Here is a 16,937-nt window from a genome sequence, read left to right as displayed (position 1 = left end):
GCTGGGCGCGGGCTGGGCTGGGCTGGGCACGGGCTGGGCGCGGGCTGGGCTGTGCTGGGCGCGGGCTGGGCTGGGCGCGGGCTGGGCTGGGCTGGGCGCGGGCTGGGCTGGGCTGGGCTGGGCTGGGCGCGGGCTGGGCTGGGCTGGGCTGGGCTGGGCACGGGCTGGGCTGGGCTGGGCACGGCCTGTGGTCGCTGGTCACCGTTTCCCGCAGCGTTCTCTGATTTCCACCACAGGTGCTGCTGAGCCTGAACAACGAGGACCTGGAGCTGGGACTGGGGGTGAACAGCTCGATGCACCGGAGGAAACTGAGGCTGGCCATCGAGGACTACCGTGAGGCCGAGGGAGGGAAGGGGTGAGCACAGACCCCCCCCCCGAGACCAGACCTCACCCACCGTCTCCCCGTCAGTTTATACAAACATAGGCAATAGGTGCAGGAGGAGGCCACTCGGCCCTTCGAGCCAGCACCGCCATTCACTGTGATCATGGCTGATCATCCACAATCAGTCAGGGGGTATGGGGAGAAGGCAGGAACGGGGTACTGATTGAGGATGATCAGCCATGATCACATTGAATGGCGGTGCTGGCTCGAAGGGCCGAATGGCCTCCTCCTGCACCTATTGTATATTGTCTATTATCAGTAACCCGTGCCTGCCTTCTCCCCATATCCCTTGATTCCGCTAGCCCCTAGAGCTCTATCTAACTCTCTTTCAAATTCATCCAGTGAACGTTTTAGTTTAGTTTAGTTTAGAGATACAGCGTGGAAACAGGCCCTTCGGCCCACCAAGTCCGCGCCGACCAGCGATCCCTGCACACTAACACTATTAACACTATCCTACACACACTGGGGACAATGTTTACATTTACCCAGTCAAATAACCTACAAACCTGTACGTCTTTGGAGTGTGGGAGGAAACCGAAGATCTCGTAGAAAACCCACGCAGGTCACGGGGAGAACGTGCAAACTCCGTACAGACAGCACCCGTAATCGGGATGGAACCCGGGTCTCTGGCGCTGTGAGGCAGCAACTCTACCGCTGCGCCACCGTGCTGCCCTTGATTAGTACATGAATGCTCCAGAGAGATGCTGCCTGTCCCGCTGAGTTACTCCAGCATGTTGCGTCTGTCTTTGGTTTAAAGCAGCATCTGCAGTTCCTCCCTGCACATATACTGGAACAGTGCATGTCAGACTGACCCACATCTGCCAGGGACCAGGGCTAGGGTGGCAGGGACCAGGGCAAGGGTGCCAGGGACTGTGGTAAGGGTGCCAGGGACCAGGGCAAGGGTGCCAGGGACTGTGGTAAGGGTGGCAGGGACCAGGGCAAGGGTGCCAGGGACTGTGATAAGGGTGCCAGGGACCAGGGCTAGGGTGCCAGGGATCTGGGCAAGGGTGCCAGGGACTGTAGCAAGGGTGGCAGGGACCAGGGCAAGGGTGCCAGGGACTGTGGCAAGGGTGGCAGGGACCAGGGCAAGGGTGCCAGGGACTGTGGCAAGGGTGCCAGGGTCTGGGCTAAGGTGCCAGGGACTGTGGTAAGGGTGCCAGGGACCAGGGCAAGGGTGCCAGGGACTGTAGCAAGGGTGCCAGGGACTGTAGCAAGGGTGCCAGGGGCTGGGCAAGGGTGCCAGGGTCTGGGCTAAGGTGCCAGGGACTGTAGCAAGGGTGCCAGGGACTGTAGCAAGGGTGCCAGGGACTGGGCAAGAGTGGCAGGGACTGTGGGCAAGGGTGCCAGGCTGAGTGTCCGCTGGTGATTGACTCTTTGCGCAGGTTGTCCAAGGCAGCAGAGCTGGATCATCACTGGGTGGCCAAGGCCTGGCTGAACGAGGTGGGTCTCCTGCAGTACTCCCAGGCTTTCCACAACCACCTGATTGACGGACGCATGCTGAACTCCCTGACCAAGCGCGACCTGGAGAAATACCTCAACGTGTCCAAGAGGTTTCACCAGATCAGCCTGCTGCTCGCCATCCAGCTCTTCCGCCAGTGGGACTTCGACAGAGAGGTGAGGGGTGGGGAACCACCACCACCCTGGGCATGACCCTTGTACACGCACACACACACGCACACTCACACACACGCACACACTCACACACGTGCACGCGCACACTCACACACACTCACGCACACTCACACACACTCACACACACATAAACACGCACACTCACACACACACAGAAACACGGTGGTGGGGTGGGGGGATGGTGGGGTGGGGGGGTGGTATGGTGTTCTCTCCGACACTGAAGGTGGTCTTCCCCCTTACAGATTCTACACGAGAGACGGGCCTGGTGTGAAAACCACAACGTGGACCCCCTGGTCTGGACCAACCAGCGGGTGGTGAAGTGGGTGCGGGAGATCGACCTGAAGGTGGGTGTTCCTGGTCCTCACCTCTCGCACGGCAGGGCGGCAACTAGACGTGGCCAATGTAGGACCACAGTAGGGTTGCCAACTTCCTCACTCCCAAATAAGGGACAAGGTGACGTCACTGCCCCGCGCCCCACGTGACCTCACCCAGCCAGCGGCCACGTGCTCCCGCTCCACCAATGGCGGCCGCCCAGGCCGGGAGGTGGGTTGCGGTGCTGGCTCGAAGGGCTGAATGGCCTCCTCCTGCACCTATTATCTATGTTTCTCCAGTTGTATGTTTCTATGTTATTCTATGTTACTATGTCTCTATATTATTCCATGATTCTCTGTCTCTGTGTCTCCATGTTATTCCATGATTCCATGTCTCTATGTAATTCTGTGTCTCTGTGTCTCTATGTTATTCTGTCTCTGTGTCTCTATGTCTCTGTGTCTCTATGTTATTCCATTCTCTGTCTGTGTGTTTCAGGAGTACGCAGACAACCTTGTCAACAGTGGTGTGCACGGGGCAGTGTTGGTCCTGGAGCCCTCGTTTAACACAGAGGCCATGGCCACAGCACTGGGCATTCCCACCAACAGGCACATGGTCAGGAGGCACCTGTTCGAAGAGTTGCACCTGATCGTCAATCCTGCCAGGTAGGTCCCGGTAACGTCGACCTTTTCTAGGAGCCCACAAGTTCATATGTTCATAAGTGATAGGAGCAGAATTAGGCCATTCGGCCCATCAAGTCTACTCCGCCATTCAGTCATGGCTGATCTATCTCTCCCTCCTAACCCCATTCTCCTGCCTTCTCCCCGTAACCTCTGACACCTGCACTGATCAAGAATGCCCTAATCCTGACATGCTGCCTGACCAGCTGAGTTTAGAGAGAAACATAGAAAATAGGTGCAGGAGTAGGCCATTCGGCCCTTCAAGCCAGCACCGCCATTCAATATGATCATGGCTGATCATCTAAAATCAGTTCTCCGTTCCTGCTTTCTCCCCCTAGCCCTTGATTCCCTTAGCCCTAAGAGCTAAATCTAACTCTCTCTTGAAAACATCCAGTGAATTGGTCTCCACTGCCTTCTGTGGCAGAGAATTCCATAGATTCACAACACGCGCAAACAGGCCCTTCTGCCCACCGAGTCCGTGCCGACCAGCCATCGCCCCTGGCACCAGTACTATCCCACACACACTGGGGATAATTAATCTACACAGAACTACATTAACCTACAAACCTGCACGTCTTTGTAGAGTGGGAGGAAACCGGAGCACCCGGAGAAAACCCACGCAGGTCACGGGGAGAACGTGCAAACTCCGTACAGACAGCACGGAGAATTCCACAAGTGACAATAACCGCGCTATAGAACCATCTCATCGTAAGAACAGAACAGTCCAAGAACAGTCCTCTCCTTTCCATTCCTTCTCTCCCGAGATGCTGCCTGACCTGCTGAGTTACTCCAGCATTTTGTGAATAAAAACCTTCGATTTGTACCAGCATCTGCAGTTATCTTCTTATAGTCCAAGATAGGATCTGTGTGTGTCATGGCCATTGAGACAGCGTGGCTGGTAATCATTCTAAGTTGGAGAAGCTGCCTGGTCCAGAACATCAGATAACTAGATGCCTCACCAACTCTCTTGTGAACCATTGGCCCTTAAATGAGTTTGCTGCTGGTTTGTAGTTCATCGAGCTGGGCTGAAGGGCAGCGAGGACTGACAGGGATTAATGGGGCCGTTTATATTGCATAAACCTGATGTGATTATCGTTCTGAAACTGATGCGTTGATACTTCTGCATCCACAAAGTTTGGCTTTGTGAGCGGGCAGCGAATGGCCAAGGCCTTGGAACTATTTAAATCTGCCCCTTGCTGTGAAACCACCTTGGCCCAGCCACACGACATCCATCAAAGAGACAACGTTCAGGTCAGATGCACAGAGTTACAGATGCCTGGAATATATTATCTTTGGATGTAGGAGAGAATAACGATGATGGAAAGAGGGAACCCAATAGAAATCCGCTCGTGAAAGTGTTTGAAGGTTAGTTTAGTTTAGAGTTTAGAGAAACAACGTGGAAACAAACCCTTCTGCCCACCGAGTCGGCACCGCCCAGCGATTGCCCCTGCGCTAACACTATCCTACACACAATAGGGTCAATTCACAATCTTTAGCCATCTGTGGAGTGTGGGAGGAAACCCAAGATCCCGGAGAAAACCCACGCAGGTCACGGGGAGAACGTGCAAACTCCGTACAGACAGCACCCGTAGTCGGGATTGAACCCGGGTCTCTGGTGCTGTGAGGCAGCAACTCTACCCACCGCGCCACACCTGTATCAAGGTAGAGGTGAAATGTTCTTTGTCATGGGCTGCCCAGTCAGTGGAATGACCACACGATTACAACCCAGCTGTCCACAGACTGCACAGATACAGGGTCCGCAGTTTGAGGAGCATTCTCCCCTCCGAGACCCCCCCCCCCCCCCATGAACCCAACACCAACTCCAACTCCGCCCCCAGGACGGTCGGAGCCACCTTCCCGATGAGTTTGATGATCCCGTTGGCGTTGGCGCCCACGGCCTTCGCCCTGCTCCCCCGGCACACGGCAGCGGAGAAGATGGCCCTGGCCGCCACCGCCGATTGGTAGAACATCTGCACCATCTCACTGCAGATGTTGAAGGAGCGGAGCCTCGTCAGAAAGTACAGGCCCGGGCGCCACCTAACGGAGGTTGCCTAGCAACCCGCCTCCCGGACCGGGCGGCCGTCATTGGTGGAGCGGGAGCACGTGGCTGCTGGCTGGGTGAGGTCACGTGGGGCGCGGGGCGGTGACGTCACTTTGTCCCGTATTTGGGAGTGAGATAGTTGGCAACCCCTCAGTGAGAGAGTGCAAACGCTCTGCTCTCTCTGTGTCTGTCTCTCTCCCTCTCTCTCTCTCTCTGTGTCTGTCTCTCCCTCTCTCTCTCTCTCTCTCTCTCTCTCGCTCGCTCTGTCTGTCTGTCTGCGGTGAGACCAGATCCGTGGGGAAAATGGAGGTAAAACCGGCAGAGGTTGGTCATCAGCAGAGTGTCGGCGTGACCTGGGTGTGAGGAGGGAGGAGACACTCTCCCATTAAAGGCGCGGTGTGTCATTGCCGTTGACATTGTACCTGGAGCTGAACGCACAGCTTGGAGTGGCTCACACACACCCCCACTAAACCCCACCCCCACTAAACCCACACCCACACTAAACCCCACCCCCACTAAACCCCACCCCCACTAAACCCACACCCCCACTAAACCCCACCCCCACTAAACCCCACCCCCACTAAACCCACACCCCCACTAAACCCCACCCCCACTAAACCCCACCCCCACTAAACCCCATCCCCACTAAACTCACACCCCCACCCCCACTAAACCCCACCCCCACTAAACCCCACCCCCACTAAACCCCATCCCCACTAAACCCCATCCCCACTAAACCCCACCCCCACTAAACCCCACCCCCACTAAACCCCACCCCCACTAAACCCCACCCCCACTAAACCCCACCCCCACTAAACCCACACACACACCCCCACTAAACCCCACCCCCACTAAACCCCATCCCCACTAAACCCCACCCCCACTAAACCCCATCCCCACTAAACTCACACCCCCACCCCCACTAAACCCCACCCCCACTAAACCCCACCCCCACTAAACCCCATCCCCACTAAACCCCATCCCCACTAAACCCCATCCCCACTAAACCCCACCCCCACTAAACCCCACCCCCACTAAACCCCACCCCCACTAAACCCACACACACACCCCCACTAAACCCCACCCCCACTAAACCCCACCCCCACTAAACCCCACCCCCACTAAACCCCACCCCCACTAAACCCCACACACACACCCCCACTAAACCCCATCCCCACTAAACCCCACCCCCACTAAACCCCACCCCCACTAAACCCCACCCCCACTAAACCCCACCCCCACTAAACCCCATCCCCACTAAACCCCACCCCCACTAAACCCCACCCCCACTAAACCCACACCAGTGCAGGAAGGAACGGCAGGTGCGGGCTTTAACTGAAGAGGGAGAGGGGAATGGGGAAGGTGAGAGGGAGGGGGGGAGTTAACTGCGGGTGGAAGCAGCTGCAGGTCAGAGAGAGGGAGGGGGAGAGAGGGGAGAGAGAGGGAGGGGGAAGGGGGAGGGAGGGGGGGAGAGGTGGTGCATTTCACACCTCTCTCTCTCTCTGGCGTCGCCTGTCACAATGCTGCCCCACAGCGGCCACTTGCTGCATCGCCGCCCGCTGGCCCCTGCACTGCGAGAGAAAGGTGCGCCCACCGCCCTCCTCAGCACCGGACCTGCAATACACAATGATCCTTTCCCTCCCCTCTCCTCCCCCACTCCCTCTCTCCTCCCCCCTCCCTCTCTCCCCCCCCTCCTCTCTCCTCCCCCACTCCCTCTCTCCTCCCCCACTCCCTCTCTCCTCCCCCACTCCCTCTCTCCTCCCCCCCCACTCCCTCTCTCCTCCCCCACTCCCTCTCTCCTCCCCCACTCCCTCTCTCCTCCCCCACTCCCTCTCCCCCCCCACTCCCTCTCTCCCCCCACTCCCTCTCTCCCCCCCACTCCCTCTCTCCCCCCACTCCCTCTCTCCCCCCACTCCCTCTCTCCTCCCCCCTCCCTCTCTCCCCCCCCTCCTCTCTCCTCCCCCACTCCCTCTCCTCCCCCACTCCCTCTCTCCCCCCACTCCCTCTCTCCCCCCCACTCCCTCTCTCCCCCCACTCCCTCTCTCCCCCCACTCCCTCTCTCCTCCCCCCTCCCTCTCTCCCCCCCCTCCTCTCTCCTCCCCCACTCCCTCTCTCCTCCCCCACTCCCTCTCTCCTCCCCCACTCCCTCTCTCCTTCCCCCTCCCTCTCTCCTTCCCCCTCCCCTCTCCTCCCACTCTCTTTTCCTCCCTCCCCTCTCCTCACCCACCCTCTCTCCTTCCCCCCTTCACCTTTCCCCCTCCCCTCTTCCCCCCTTCCTCAACCAGCATCTGCAGTTTTTTGTTTCCACATCCACCAGCAGGTTAGGCTTATTTTTTCATATTTTTTCATATTTCAGATACAGCGCGTAAACAGGCCCTTCGGCCCACCAAGTCCGTGCCGCCCAGCGATCCCCGCACACTAACACTATCCTACACACACTAGGGACAATTTTTACATTTACCCAGTCAATGAACCTACATACCTTGTGTAGGAAGGAACTGCAGATGCTGGTGTACATCGAAGATAGACACTATAAAGTGCTGGAGTAACTCAGCGGGCCAGGCAGCACCTCTGGAGAGGGCTATGGGGACGTTTCTTCAGCCATTTCTTCCGGTTTCTTTGCAAAATGTAAACTTTAGTTGTAAGCAGAAGCTGCCAGGTGTGATGTTTCCACCATTTTCAGTGTGGGGTGTGTTTTCCGTTATCAAGGGCAAGTAGTTCCACATCTCAGTTACTCTGAGAGGACTTCTGCTGCCCACGTCCAGCTAGTGATGTTCACTCTCAGGGCTTCCATTGCCCCTGCCTTTCGCTTCCAGTGGCTGCGTTGTTTCCGCCTCCCTGCCCTGTGTCGAGCATGAGTGATGGTTTTAATGAGGGGCTATGCTTTCATGTTGCTTCTCCTGTCTGGCCCCCCTCTCACCAACTCTCTCTGCTCACCAGGGGGCTCCTTGAAACTTCCTCAACGGCTCCTTATCCCTGTCCTAATTAACTCCCACCTCTGGCTAATGAGGTCCATGCATTCCTCTGACCTAGATCAGTTATTGATGTAACAACAACCTATGTACCTTCTGCTGAGAGTCCCTGCTCTTAAACACAGAGCAGTGGGAAGCAGATATGTTTAGAGATACAGCGCGGAAACAGGCCCTTCGGCCCACCCTGTCCATGCCGACCAGCGATCACACTAGCTCTATCCCGCACACCATAGAGAATTTACAGAAGCCAATTAATCTACAAACCTGCACGTCTTTCGGATGTGGGAGGAAACCGGAGCACCCGGAGAAAACCCACGCAGGTCACGGGGAGAACGAACAAACTCCGTACAGACAGCACCCGTAGTCGGGATCGAACCCAGGTCTCTGGCGCCGTGAGGCGGCAACTCTACCGCTGCGCCACCTTGATGCCAGGAAATTGGGGCATGTAGAATCATAGAAAATAGGTGCAGGAGGAGGCCATTTGGCCCTCCGAGCTAGAACCCCCATTCAAGATGATCACGACTGACCATCCAAAATCAGTACCCCGTTCCTGCTTTCTCCTCATACCCCTTGATTCCTTTAGCCCAAAGAGCTAAATCTAACTCTTGAAAACATCCAGTGAATTGGCCTCCACTGCCTTCTGTGGCAGAGAATTCCATAGGACACGTCGGGTCCTCCTATGTTCCCGGCAGTGTGCATGTCTTCAAATTTAGTTTAGTTTAGAAATATAGCGCGGAAACAGGCCCTTCGGCCCACCGAGTTCATGCCGACCAGCGATCCCCGCACACTAACACTACCCGATGCACACCAGCGACAATTTACACATACACCAAGCCAATTAACCTACATACCTGCACGTCTTTGGAGTGTGGGGGGAAACTGAAGATCTCGGAGAAAACCCACGCAGGTCACGGGGAGAACGTACAAACACAGTCTGAAGAAGGGTCTCGACCCGAAACGTCACCCATTCCTCTCCTGAGATGCTGCCTGACCCGCTGAGTTACTTCAGCATTTTGTGAATAAATACCTTCGAACTAAAATAATTGTTCTGGTTTTCCCCCCTTTTTCTTGTCCATAATTACGTTTGGATTCTAGCAGCCTTTCTGTGGAACAAAAATATGTGAGCTGGTTTTGTGTTTAAGGACACAGTGAGAGTAGAGTTGGCAACTGTCCCGTATTAGCCGGGACATCCCGGATATTGGGCTAAATTTGTTTGCCCCGTACGGGACCGCCCTTGTCCCGTATTGGGCCCGGGGGCCACGGTAGGCCCATGGGTCACGGTAGGCCCGGAGGCCCAGGCGCCGCCTAATGGAGGTTGCATAGCAACCCACCTCCCGGCCCGGGCGGCTACCATTGGTGGAGCGGGAGCACGTGGCCGCTGGCTGGGTGAGGTCACGTGGGGCGCGGGGCGGTGATGTCACCCTTTGTCCCGTAGTTGGGAGTGAGGAAGTTGGCAACCCTACTGATACGGGACAAGGGCGGTCCCGTACGGGACAAACTAATTTAGCCCAAAATACGGGATGTCCCGTCTAATACGGGACGGTTGGCAACGCTAGAGCCAAACCACGAGATATGTGGGCAGACAGATAAACAGGCAGACAGTGAGAATTAGGCAAGAGTGTTCAGGCAGAGAGAGCAGGTAACTAGAGCCAGAAGTGGACATATATAGAGAGAGGGACAGGCTGAACTTGATGATGTTTTGACATTTCCACCAGCACTGTCCAAAACAACAACAGTTACTACAAACCAGGGGTGGCCAAACTTTGGTTAATGTAAGAGCCACATACGATAAAGTTCAGATGTTTGAGAGCCGCAAGATATGAACAAAAGAGCCGCAAGACATGAACTTAAATATTTTTACTAACCATGAACATTAAACTTATGTATAAGAAAATAACTGCAGGTGCTGGTACAAATCGATTTATTCACAAAATGCTGGAGTAACTCAGCGGGTCAGGCAGCATCTCGGGAGAGAAGGAATGGGTGACGTTTTGGGTCGAGACCCTTCTTCAGACTGATGTCAGGGGGGTGGGACAAAGGAAGGATATAGGTGGAGACAGGAAGATAGAGGGAGATCTGGGAAGGAGGAGGGGAAGGGAGGGACAGAGGAACTATCTGAAGTTGGAGAAGTCGACGTTCATACCACCGGGCTGCAAACTGCCCAGGCGAAATATGAGGTGCTGCTCCTCCAATTTCCGGCGGGCCTCACTATGGCACTGGAGGAGGCCCATGACAGAGAGGTCAGATTGGGAATGAGAGGGGGAGTTAAAGTGCTGGGCCACCGGGAGATCAGTTTTGTTAATGCGGACCGAGCGCAGGTGTTCAGCGAAGCGATCGCCGAGCCTGCGCTTGGTTTCGCCGATATAAATAAGTTGACATCTAGAGCAGCGGATGCAATAGATGAGGTTGGAGGAGGTGCAGGTGAACCTCTGTCTCGCCTGGAAAGACTGTTTGGATCCTTTGATGGAGTTGAGGGGGGAGGTAAAGGGACAGGTGTTGCATCTCGTGCGGTTGCCGGGGAAAGTGCCCGGGGTTAGGGTGGTTTGGGTAGGAAGGGACGAGTGGACCAGGGAGTTACGGAGGGAACGGTCTCTGCGGAATGCAGAGAGGGGAGGGGATGGGAAGATATGGCCAGTGGTGGGGTCCCGTTGTAGGTGACAGAAATGTTGGTTGATGATATGTTGGATCCGCTGGCTGGTGGGGTGGAAGGTGAGAACGAGGAGGATTCTGTCCTTGTTGCGAGTGGGGGGAGGGGGAGCAAGAGCGGAGCTGCGGGATGTAGAAGAGACCCTAGTGAGAGCCTCATCTATAATGGAGGAGGGGAAGCCCCGTTTTCTGAAAAACGAGGACATCTCGGAAGCCCTAGTGTGAAACACCTTATCCCGGGCGCAGATGCGGCGTAGACGGAGGAATTGGGAGTAGGGGATAGACTTTTTGCAGGGGATCGGGTGGGAAGAAGTGTAGTCCAGATAGCTGTGCGAGTCAGTGGGTTTGTAGTAAATGTCCGTCACTAGTCTGTCTCCTGTGATGGAGATGGTGAGGTCCAGAAACGGGAGGGAGATGTCAGAGATAGTCCAGGTATATTTAAGGGCAGGATGGAAATTGGAGGTGAAGTGTATGAAGTCAGTGAGTTCTGCATGGGTGCAAGAGGTAGCACCAATGCAGTCGTCGATGTAGCGGAGGTAGAGTTCGGGGATGGGGCCAGTGTACGTCTGGAACAGGGATTGTTCGACGTACCCGACAAAGAGGCAGGCGTAGCTAGGGCCCATGCGAGTGCCCATAGCTACGCCTCTGGTTTGGAGGAAGTGGGGGGAGTCAAAGGAGAAAAACTTATGTTTTATTCCAATGGGGTCTCAATTCATACCCAGTAAATAATTATAAAGCTTGAAATTTTTTCTTATTTACCTTTTATATTAACTGTGATGAAAAAAGGAACTCAGCCAACATATTTCCACGAGCCGCATATTAAAGGTCAAAGAGCCGTATGTAGCTCGCGAGCCACGGTTTGGCCACCCCTGCTACAAACCATTGATTAGGGGAAGAAATGGCTGTGACCTCTCTCCATGTACACTGAGAGACATTTGTATTTTGGTAATGGGCAGGTTTAGTTCAGTCTGAAGAAGGGTCTCGACCCAAAACGTCACCCATTCCTTCTCTCCAGAGATGCTGCCTGACCCGCTGAGTTACTCCAGCATTTTGTGTCTATTTTAGTTCATGGTTTCTCATGGGTTCAGAAAGCACAATCTGTTTCATTTGGCCAGAGGCGACAAGCTGCAAACTAAATCATACACGGCGAATAATTCTACATGCGTTGGAAGCAACTGCAGATGTTTGTTTAAACCGAAGATAGACACAGGAAGGGTCTCGACCCGAGACGTCACCCATTCCTTCTCTCCAGAGATGCTGCCTGACCCGCTGAGTTACTCCAGCTTTTTGTGTCTATCTTTGGTTCAGTTTCGTTCAGCTTGGTTTATGTGCCTGTGAAAAGCTGTTGTGTGATTTGCAGTCTGGCGGGAAGACTCTGTCAGGGGTTATGGGGAGAAGGCAGAATGGTGTTGAGAGAGAGGGAGATAGATTTAGATTTTTAGATTTAGAGATACAGCGCAGAAACAGGCCCTTCGGCCCACCGAGTCCGTGCCGCCCAGCAATCCCCGCACACTAACACTATCCTACACCCACTAGGGACAAAAAAATTTTTTTAACATTTGCCCAGCCAATTAACCTACAAACCTGTACGTCTTTGGAGTGTGGGAGGAAACCGAAGATCTCGGAGAAAATCCACGCAGGTCACGGGGAGAACGTACAAACTCCGTACAGACAGCACCTGTAGTCAGGATCGAACCTGAGTTTCCGGCGTTGCTGCAACTCTACCGCTGCGCCACTGTGCCATGATTGATTGTCGGAGTAGACTTGATGGGCCGAATGGTCCAATTCTGCTGCCAGAAATTATGAACTATAAGTGATTCCAAACCAAGCCGTCTGCAATGTACAGTTTGAAATTGCTATTGAGGGCGTGCAGCGTAGGTTCACTAGGTTAATTCCGGGAATGGCGGGACTGTCGTATGTTGAAAGACTGGAGCGACTAGGCTTGTATACACTGGAATTTAGAAGGATGAGAGGGGATCTTATCGAAACATATAAGATTATTAAGGGGTTGGACACGTTAGAGGCAGGAAACATGTTCCCAATGTTGGGGGAGTCCAGAACAAGGGGCCACAGTTTAAGAATAAGGGGTAGGCCATTTAGAACGGAGATGAGGAAAAACTTTTTCAGTCAGAGAGTTGTGAATCTGTGGAATTCTCTGCCTCAGAAGGCAGTGGAGGCCAATTCTCTGAATGCATTCAATAGAGAGCTAGATAGAGCTCTTAAGGATAGCGGAGTCAGGGGGTATGGGGAGAAGGCAGGAACGGGGTACTGATTGGGAATGATCAGCCATGATCACATTGAATGGCGGTGCTGGCTCGAAGGGCCGAATGGCCTCCTCCTGCACCTATTGTCTATTGAAAGAGTGCAGTGATGGTAATGGATGTTTGCTGACCCACTTCTAAGAGCAGCAGGCAGAGAGCTGGCTGGGGCGCGGTCTGTTACTAAGAGAACCTGATGGTTTGGGTTTAACACAGACTCATACCCCCCACCCCATTCCTCCATGTGTAATAACGCAACAATAATTTCACAATGCAGTTGCTCACATGCTACATAAAGCACCATTACAAGGGTTTTGCCAATGCCCCAGATTCCTCCCTTCACCAAAGCCCAGTTATCCAGTTTGTGTAAGAAGGAGGGTCTCGACCCGAAACGTCACCCATTCCTTCTCTCCCGAGATGCTGCCTGACCTGCTGAGTTACTCCAGCATTTTGTGAATAAATTGTGTAAGAAGGAACTGCAGACGCTGGTTTAAACCGAAGGTAGACACAAAATGCTGGAGTAACTCAGCGGGCCAGGCAGCATCTCTGGAGAGAAGGAATGGGTGACGTTTCAGGTTGAGACTAGTCTTCATTACTGAAGAAGGGTTTTGATCCAAAACGTCACCTATTTCTTTTTTCCAGAGATGCTGCCTGACCCGCTGAGTTACTCCAGCATTTAGGCAGCTTCTCTGGAGGGAAGGAATGTTTCGGGTCGAGACCCTTCTTCAGACTGCAAAGTGCTGGAGATTCAGTATTAACTTAGTTTTGTTTAATTTATTGTCACGTTTATAAAGGTACATTGAAAAGAAGGTAGACAATAGACAATAGGTGCAGGAGTAGGCCATTCGGCCCTTCGAGTCAGCACCACCATTCAATGTGATCAGTCTGAAGAAGGGTCTCGACCCGAAACGTCACCCATTCCTTCTCTCCCGAGATGCTGCCTGACCTGCTGAGTTACTCCAGCATTTTGTGAATAAATACCTTCGATTTGTACCAGCATCTGCAGTTATTTTCTTATACTACAATGTGATCATTTTCAATCAGTACCCCGTTCCTGCCCTCTCCCCATACCCCTTGACAGTAAACCAACACAAGGCTTATTGAACGACAAAAGACGTGCAGGTTTGTAGACTAATTGGCTTAGACAATAGACAATAGACAATAGGTGCAGCAGTAGGCCATTCGGCCCCTCGAGCCAGCACCACCATTCAATGTGATCGTGGCTGATCATCCACAATCAGTACCCCGTTCCTGCCTTCTCCCCATACCCCCTGACTCCGCTATCCTTAAGAGCTCGCTCTAGCTCTCTCTTGAATGCATTCAGAGAATTGGCCTCCACTGCCTTCTGAGGCAGAGAATTCCACAGATGCAAAACGCTGGGGTAACTCAGTGGGACAGACAGGCAGCATCTCCGGGGGAGAAGGAATGGGTGACGTTTTGGGCCGAGACCATTCTTCAGTCTCCAGTTGGTGTCCCGGTGCTGTTTGTGGGATCTTGCCCTGTACACACTCGGAAGTGCAGGCAGCACAAGGACAGATGTTTCTCAGTCTTGCTCTACAATAAAATGCCATCTTTTTTTCCCCCTTCTCCTCAGGGATCAATGGATTCATTGAAGGCCTTTGGTGGAAAGGACCTCTGCTTCCGTGAGGGCCTGTCCTCCCCGTCCACAAGGTGCCAGTGAGGATGTGTTGCCCAGCCCGGCACCTAGCTCTCTGCAGACTTTCACTGTCATAGAGGTCACCAATGTATAGGGAGAAGATTGTCGCTGGAAACTTACTGGACTCGCTGGAATACGTAGGGTTGCCAACTGTCCCGTATTAGCCGGGACATCCCGTATTTTGGTTGAAATTGATTTGTCCCGTACGGGACCGCCCTTGTCCCGTATTGGGCCCGGGAGGCGGGTTGCTACACAACCTGCGTTAGGCGACCACACTCCGTTAGCCTACACTGTCCCGGCTGACAGCTAACGGAGTACGTTCGCCTAACGGAGGTTGCGTAGCAACCCGCCTCCCGGCCCCGGGCGGCCGCCATTGGTGGAGCGGGAGCGCGTGGCCGCTGGCTGGGCGAGGTCACGTGGGGCGCGGGGGCGGTGACGTCACCTTGCCCCGTATTTGGGAGTGAGATAGTTGGCAACCCTAGGAGGACCGTCACCGACAAACCCAGGAATACAACAGTAAACCATCTGGCTACTCAGAGAATGGAATTGTGGACTTTCCACCCAAGTGAATGCAGATTTTTAAAATATTTATGTTAAGTTCGTTGGGCCGCTATTATTTCCAGTGGGTTGTAAATTGTCCCTGGGGCTTTGGGGAAAGCCTGGAGTGCTGACGGCCTGGTCCAAAGCTGGCTCGTGTTCACCGGTTCAAGCCCTGGCTACGGTTGGCCAATCGTGGGCAAGTGTCGGGAGCGTCGGATTCATCCTGAATCTTGCCTTCAGCATCGCAGAAACGTCCTCATAGCAAATTAATTTTGATTGAACAGAACGTAAAGGGAATACAATGTGGACAATGGACGTGCTCTAATACAGGGTTCTCCAATAGTACCTTACAGTAATGGTCCAATAACACATTACTGTACAGTGATGGTGCAGTAATGGTCCAATAACACATTACTGTACAGTGATGGTGCAGTAATGGTCCAATAACACATTACTGTACAGTGATGGTGCAGTAATGGTCCAATAACACATTACTGTACAGTGATGGTGCAGTAATGGTCCAATAACACATTACTGTACAGTGATGGTGCAGTAATGGTCCAATAACACATTACTGTACAGTGATGGTGCAGTAATGGTCCAATAACACATTACTGTACAGTGATGGTGCAGTAATGGTCCAATAACACATTACTGTACAGTGATGGTGCAGTAATGGTCCAATAACACATTACTGTACAGTGATGGTGCAGTAATGGTCCAATAACACATTACTGTACAGTGATGGTGCAGTAATGGTCCAATAACACATTACTGTACAGTGATGGTGCAGTAATGGTCCAATAACACATTACTGTACAGTGATGGTGCAGTAATGGTCCAATAACACATTACTGTACAGTGATGGTGCAGTAATGGTCCAATAACACATTACTGTACAGTGATGGTACAGTAATGGTCCAATAACACATTACTGTACAGTGATGGTGCAGTAATGGTCCAATAACACATTACTGTACAGTGATGGTGCAGTAATGGTCCAATAACACATTACTGTACAGTGATGGTGCAGTAATGGTCCAATAACACATTACTGTACAGTGATGGTGCAGTAATGGTCCAATAACACATTACTGTACAGTGATGGTGCAGTAATGGTCCAATAACACATTACTGTACAGTGATGGTACAGTAATGGTCCAATAACACATTACTGTACAGTGATGGTGCAGTAATGGTCCAATAACACATTACTGTACAGTGATGGTGCAGTAATGGTCCAATGTTATATTACTGTACAGTGATGGTGCAGTAATGGTCCAATAACACATTACTGTACAGTGATGGTACAGTAATGGTCCACTGGTCTATTACTGTTTAGTGAAGGTACAGTAATGATCCACTGGTCTATTACTGTACAGTGATGGTACAGTAATGATCCACTGGTCTATTACTGTACAGTGATGGTACAGTAATGATCCACTGGTCTATTACTGTACAGTGATGGTACAGTAATGGTCCACTGGTCTATTACTGTACAGTGATGGTACAGTAATGATCCACTGGTCTATTACTGTACAGTGATGGTACAGTAATGATCCACTGGTCTATTACTGTACAGTGATGGTACAGTAATGATCCACTGGTCTATTACTGTACAGTGATGGTACAGTAATGGTCCACTGGTCTATTACTGTACAGTGATGGTACAGTAATGATCCACTGGTCTATTACTGTACAGTGATGGTGCAGTAATGATCCACTGGTCTATTACTGTACAGTGATGGTACAGTAATGATCCACTGCTCCATTGAAGGGGGAGCTGTGGGCCACAGTGACCATTACAGGGAGGTCAACTC

General features: G+C 52.9%; 1 protein-coding gene across 1 annotated transcript in view; it reads left to right on the top strand.

The window, feature by feature from the left end:
• Positions 1–15,678, top strand: part of LOC144608095 (kazrin-like) — a 199,160-nt gene extending 183,482 nt beyond the window's left edge. Inside the window, exons 12-16 of the mRNA XM_078425421.1 lie at positions 237–355; positions 1,765–1,996; positions 2,257–2,358; positions 2,822–2,988; positions 14,515–15,678. Coding sequence (XP_078281547.1) covers positions 237–355; positions 1,765–1,996; positions 2,257–2,358; positions 2,822–2,988; positions 14,515–14,533 — 639 coding nt within the window. The 3' untranslated portion in view covers positions 14,534–15,678. The remainder of the gene's footprint in view (positions 1–236; positions 356–1,764; positions 1,997–2,256; positions 2,359–2,821; positions 2,989–14,514) is intronic.
• The last annotated feature ends 1,259 nt before the right edge of the window (positions 15,679–16,937 follow it).

Source organism: Rhinoraja longicauda, chromosome 30 (genome assembly GCF_053455715.1).
Source record: "Rhinoraja longicauda isolate Sanriku21f chromosome 30, sRhiLon1.1, whole genome shotgun sequence".
Classification (NCBI taxonomy): Eukaryota; Metazoa; Chordata; class Chondrichthyes; order Rajiformes; family Arhynchobatidae; genus Rhinoraja; species Rhinoraja longicauda.
Note: the sequence above shows the minus strand (reverse complement) of the source record. Positions and strands in the feature narration are given on the sequence as shown.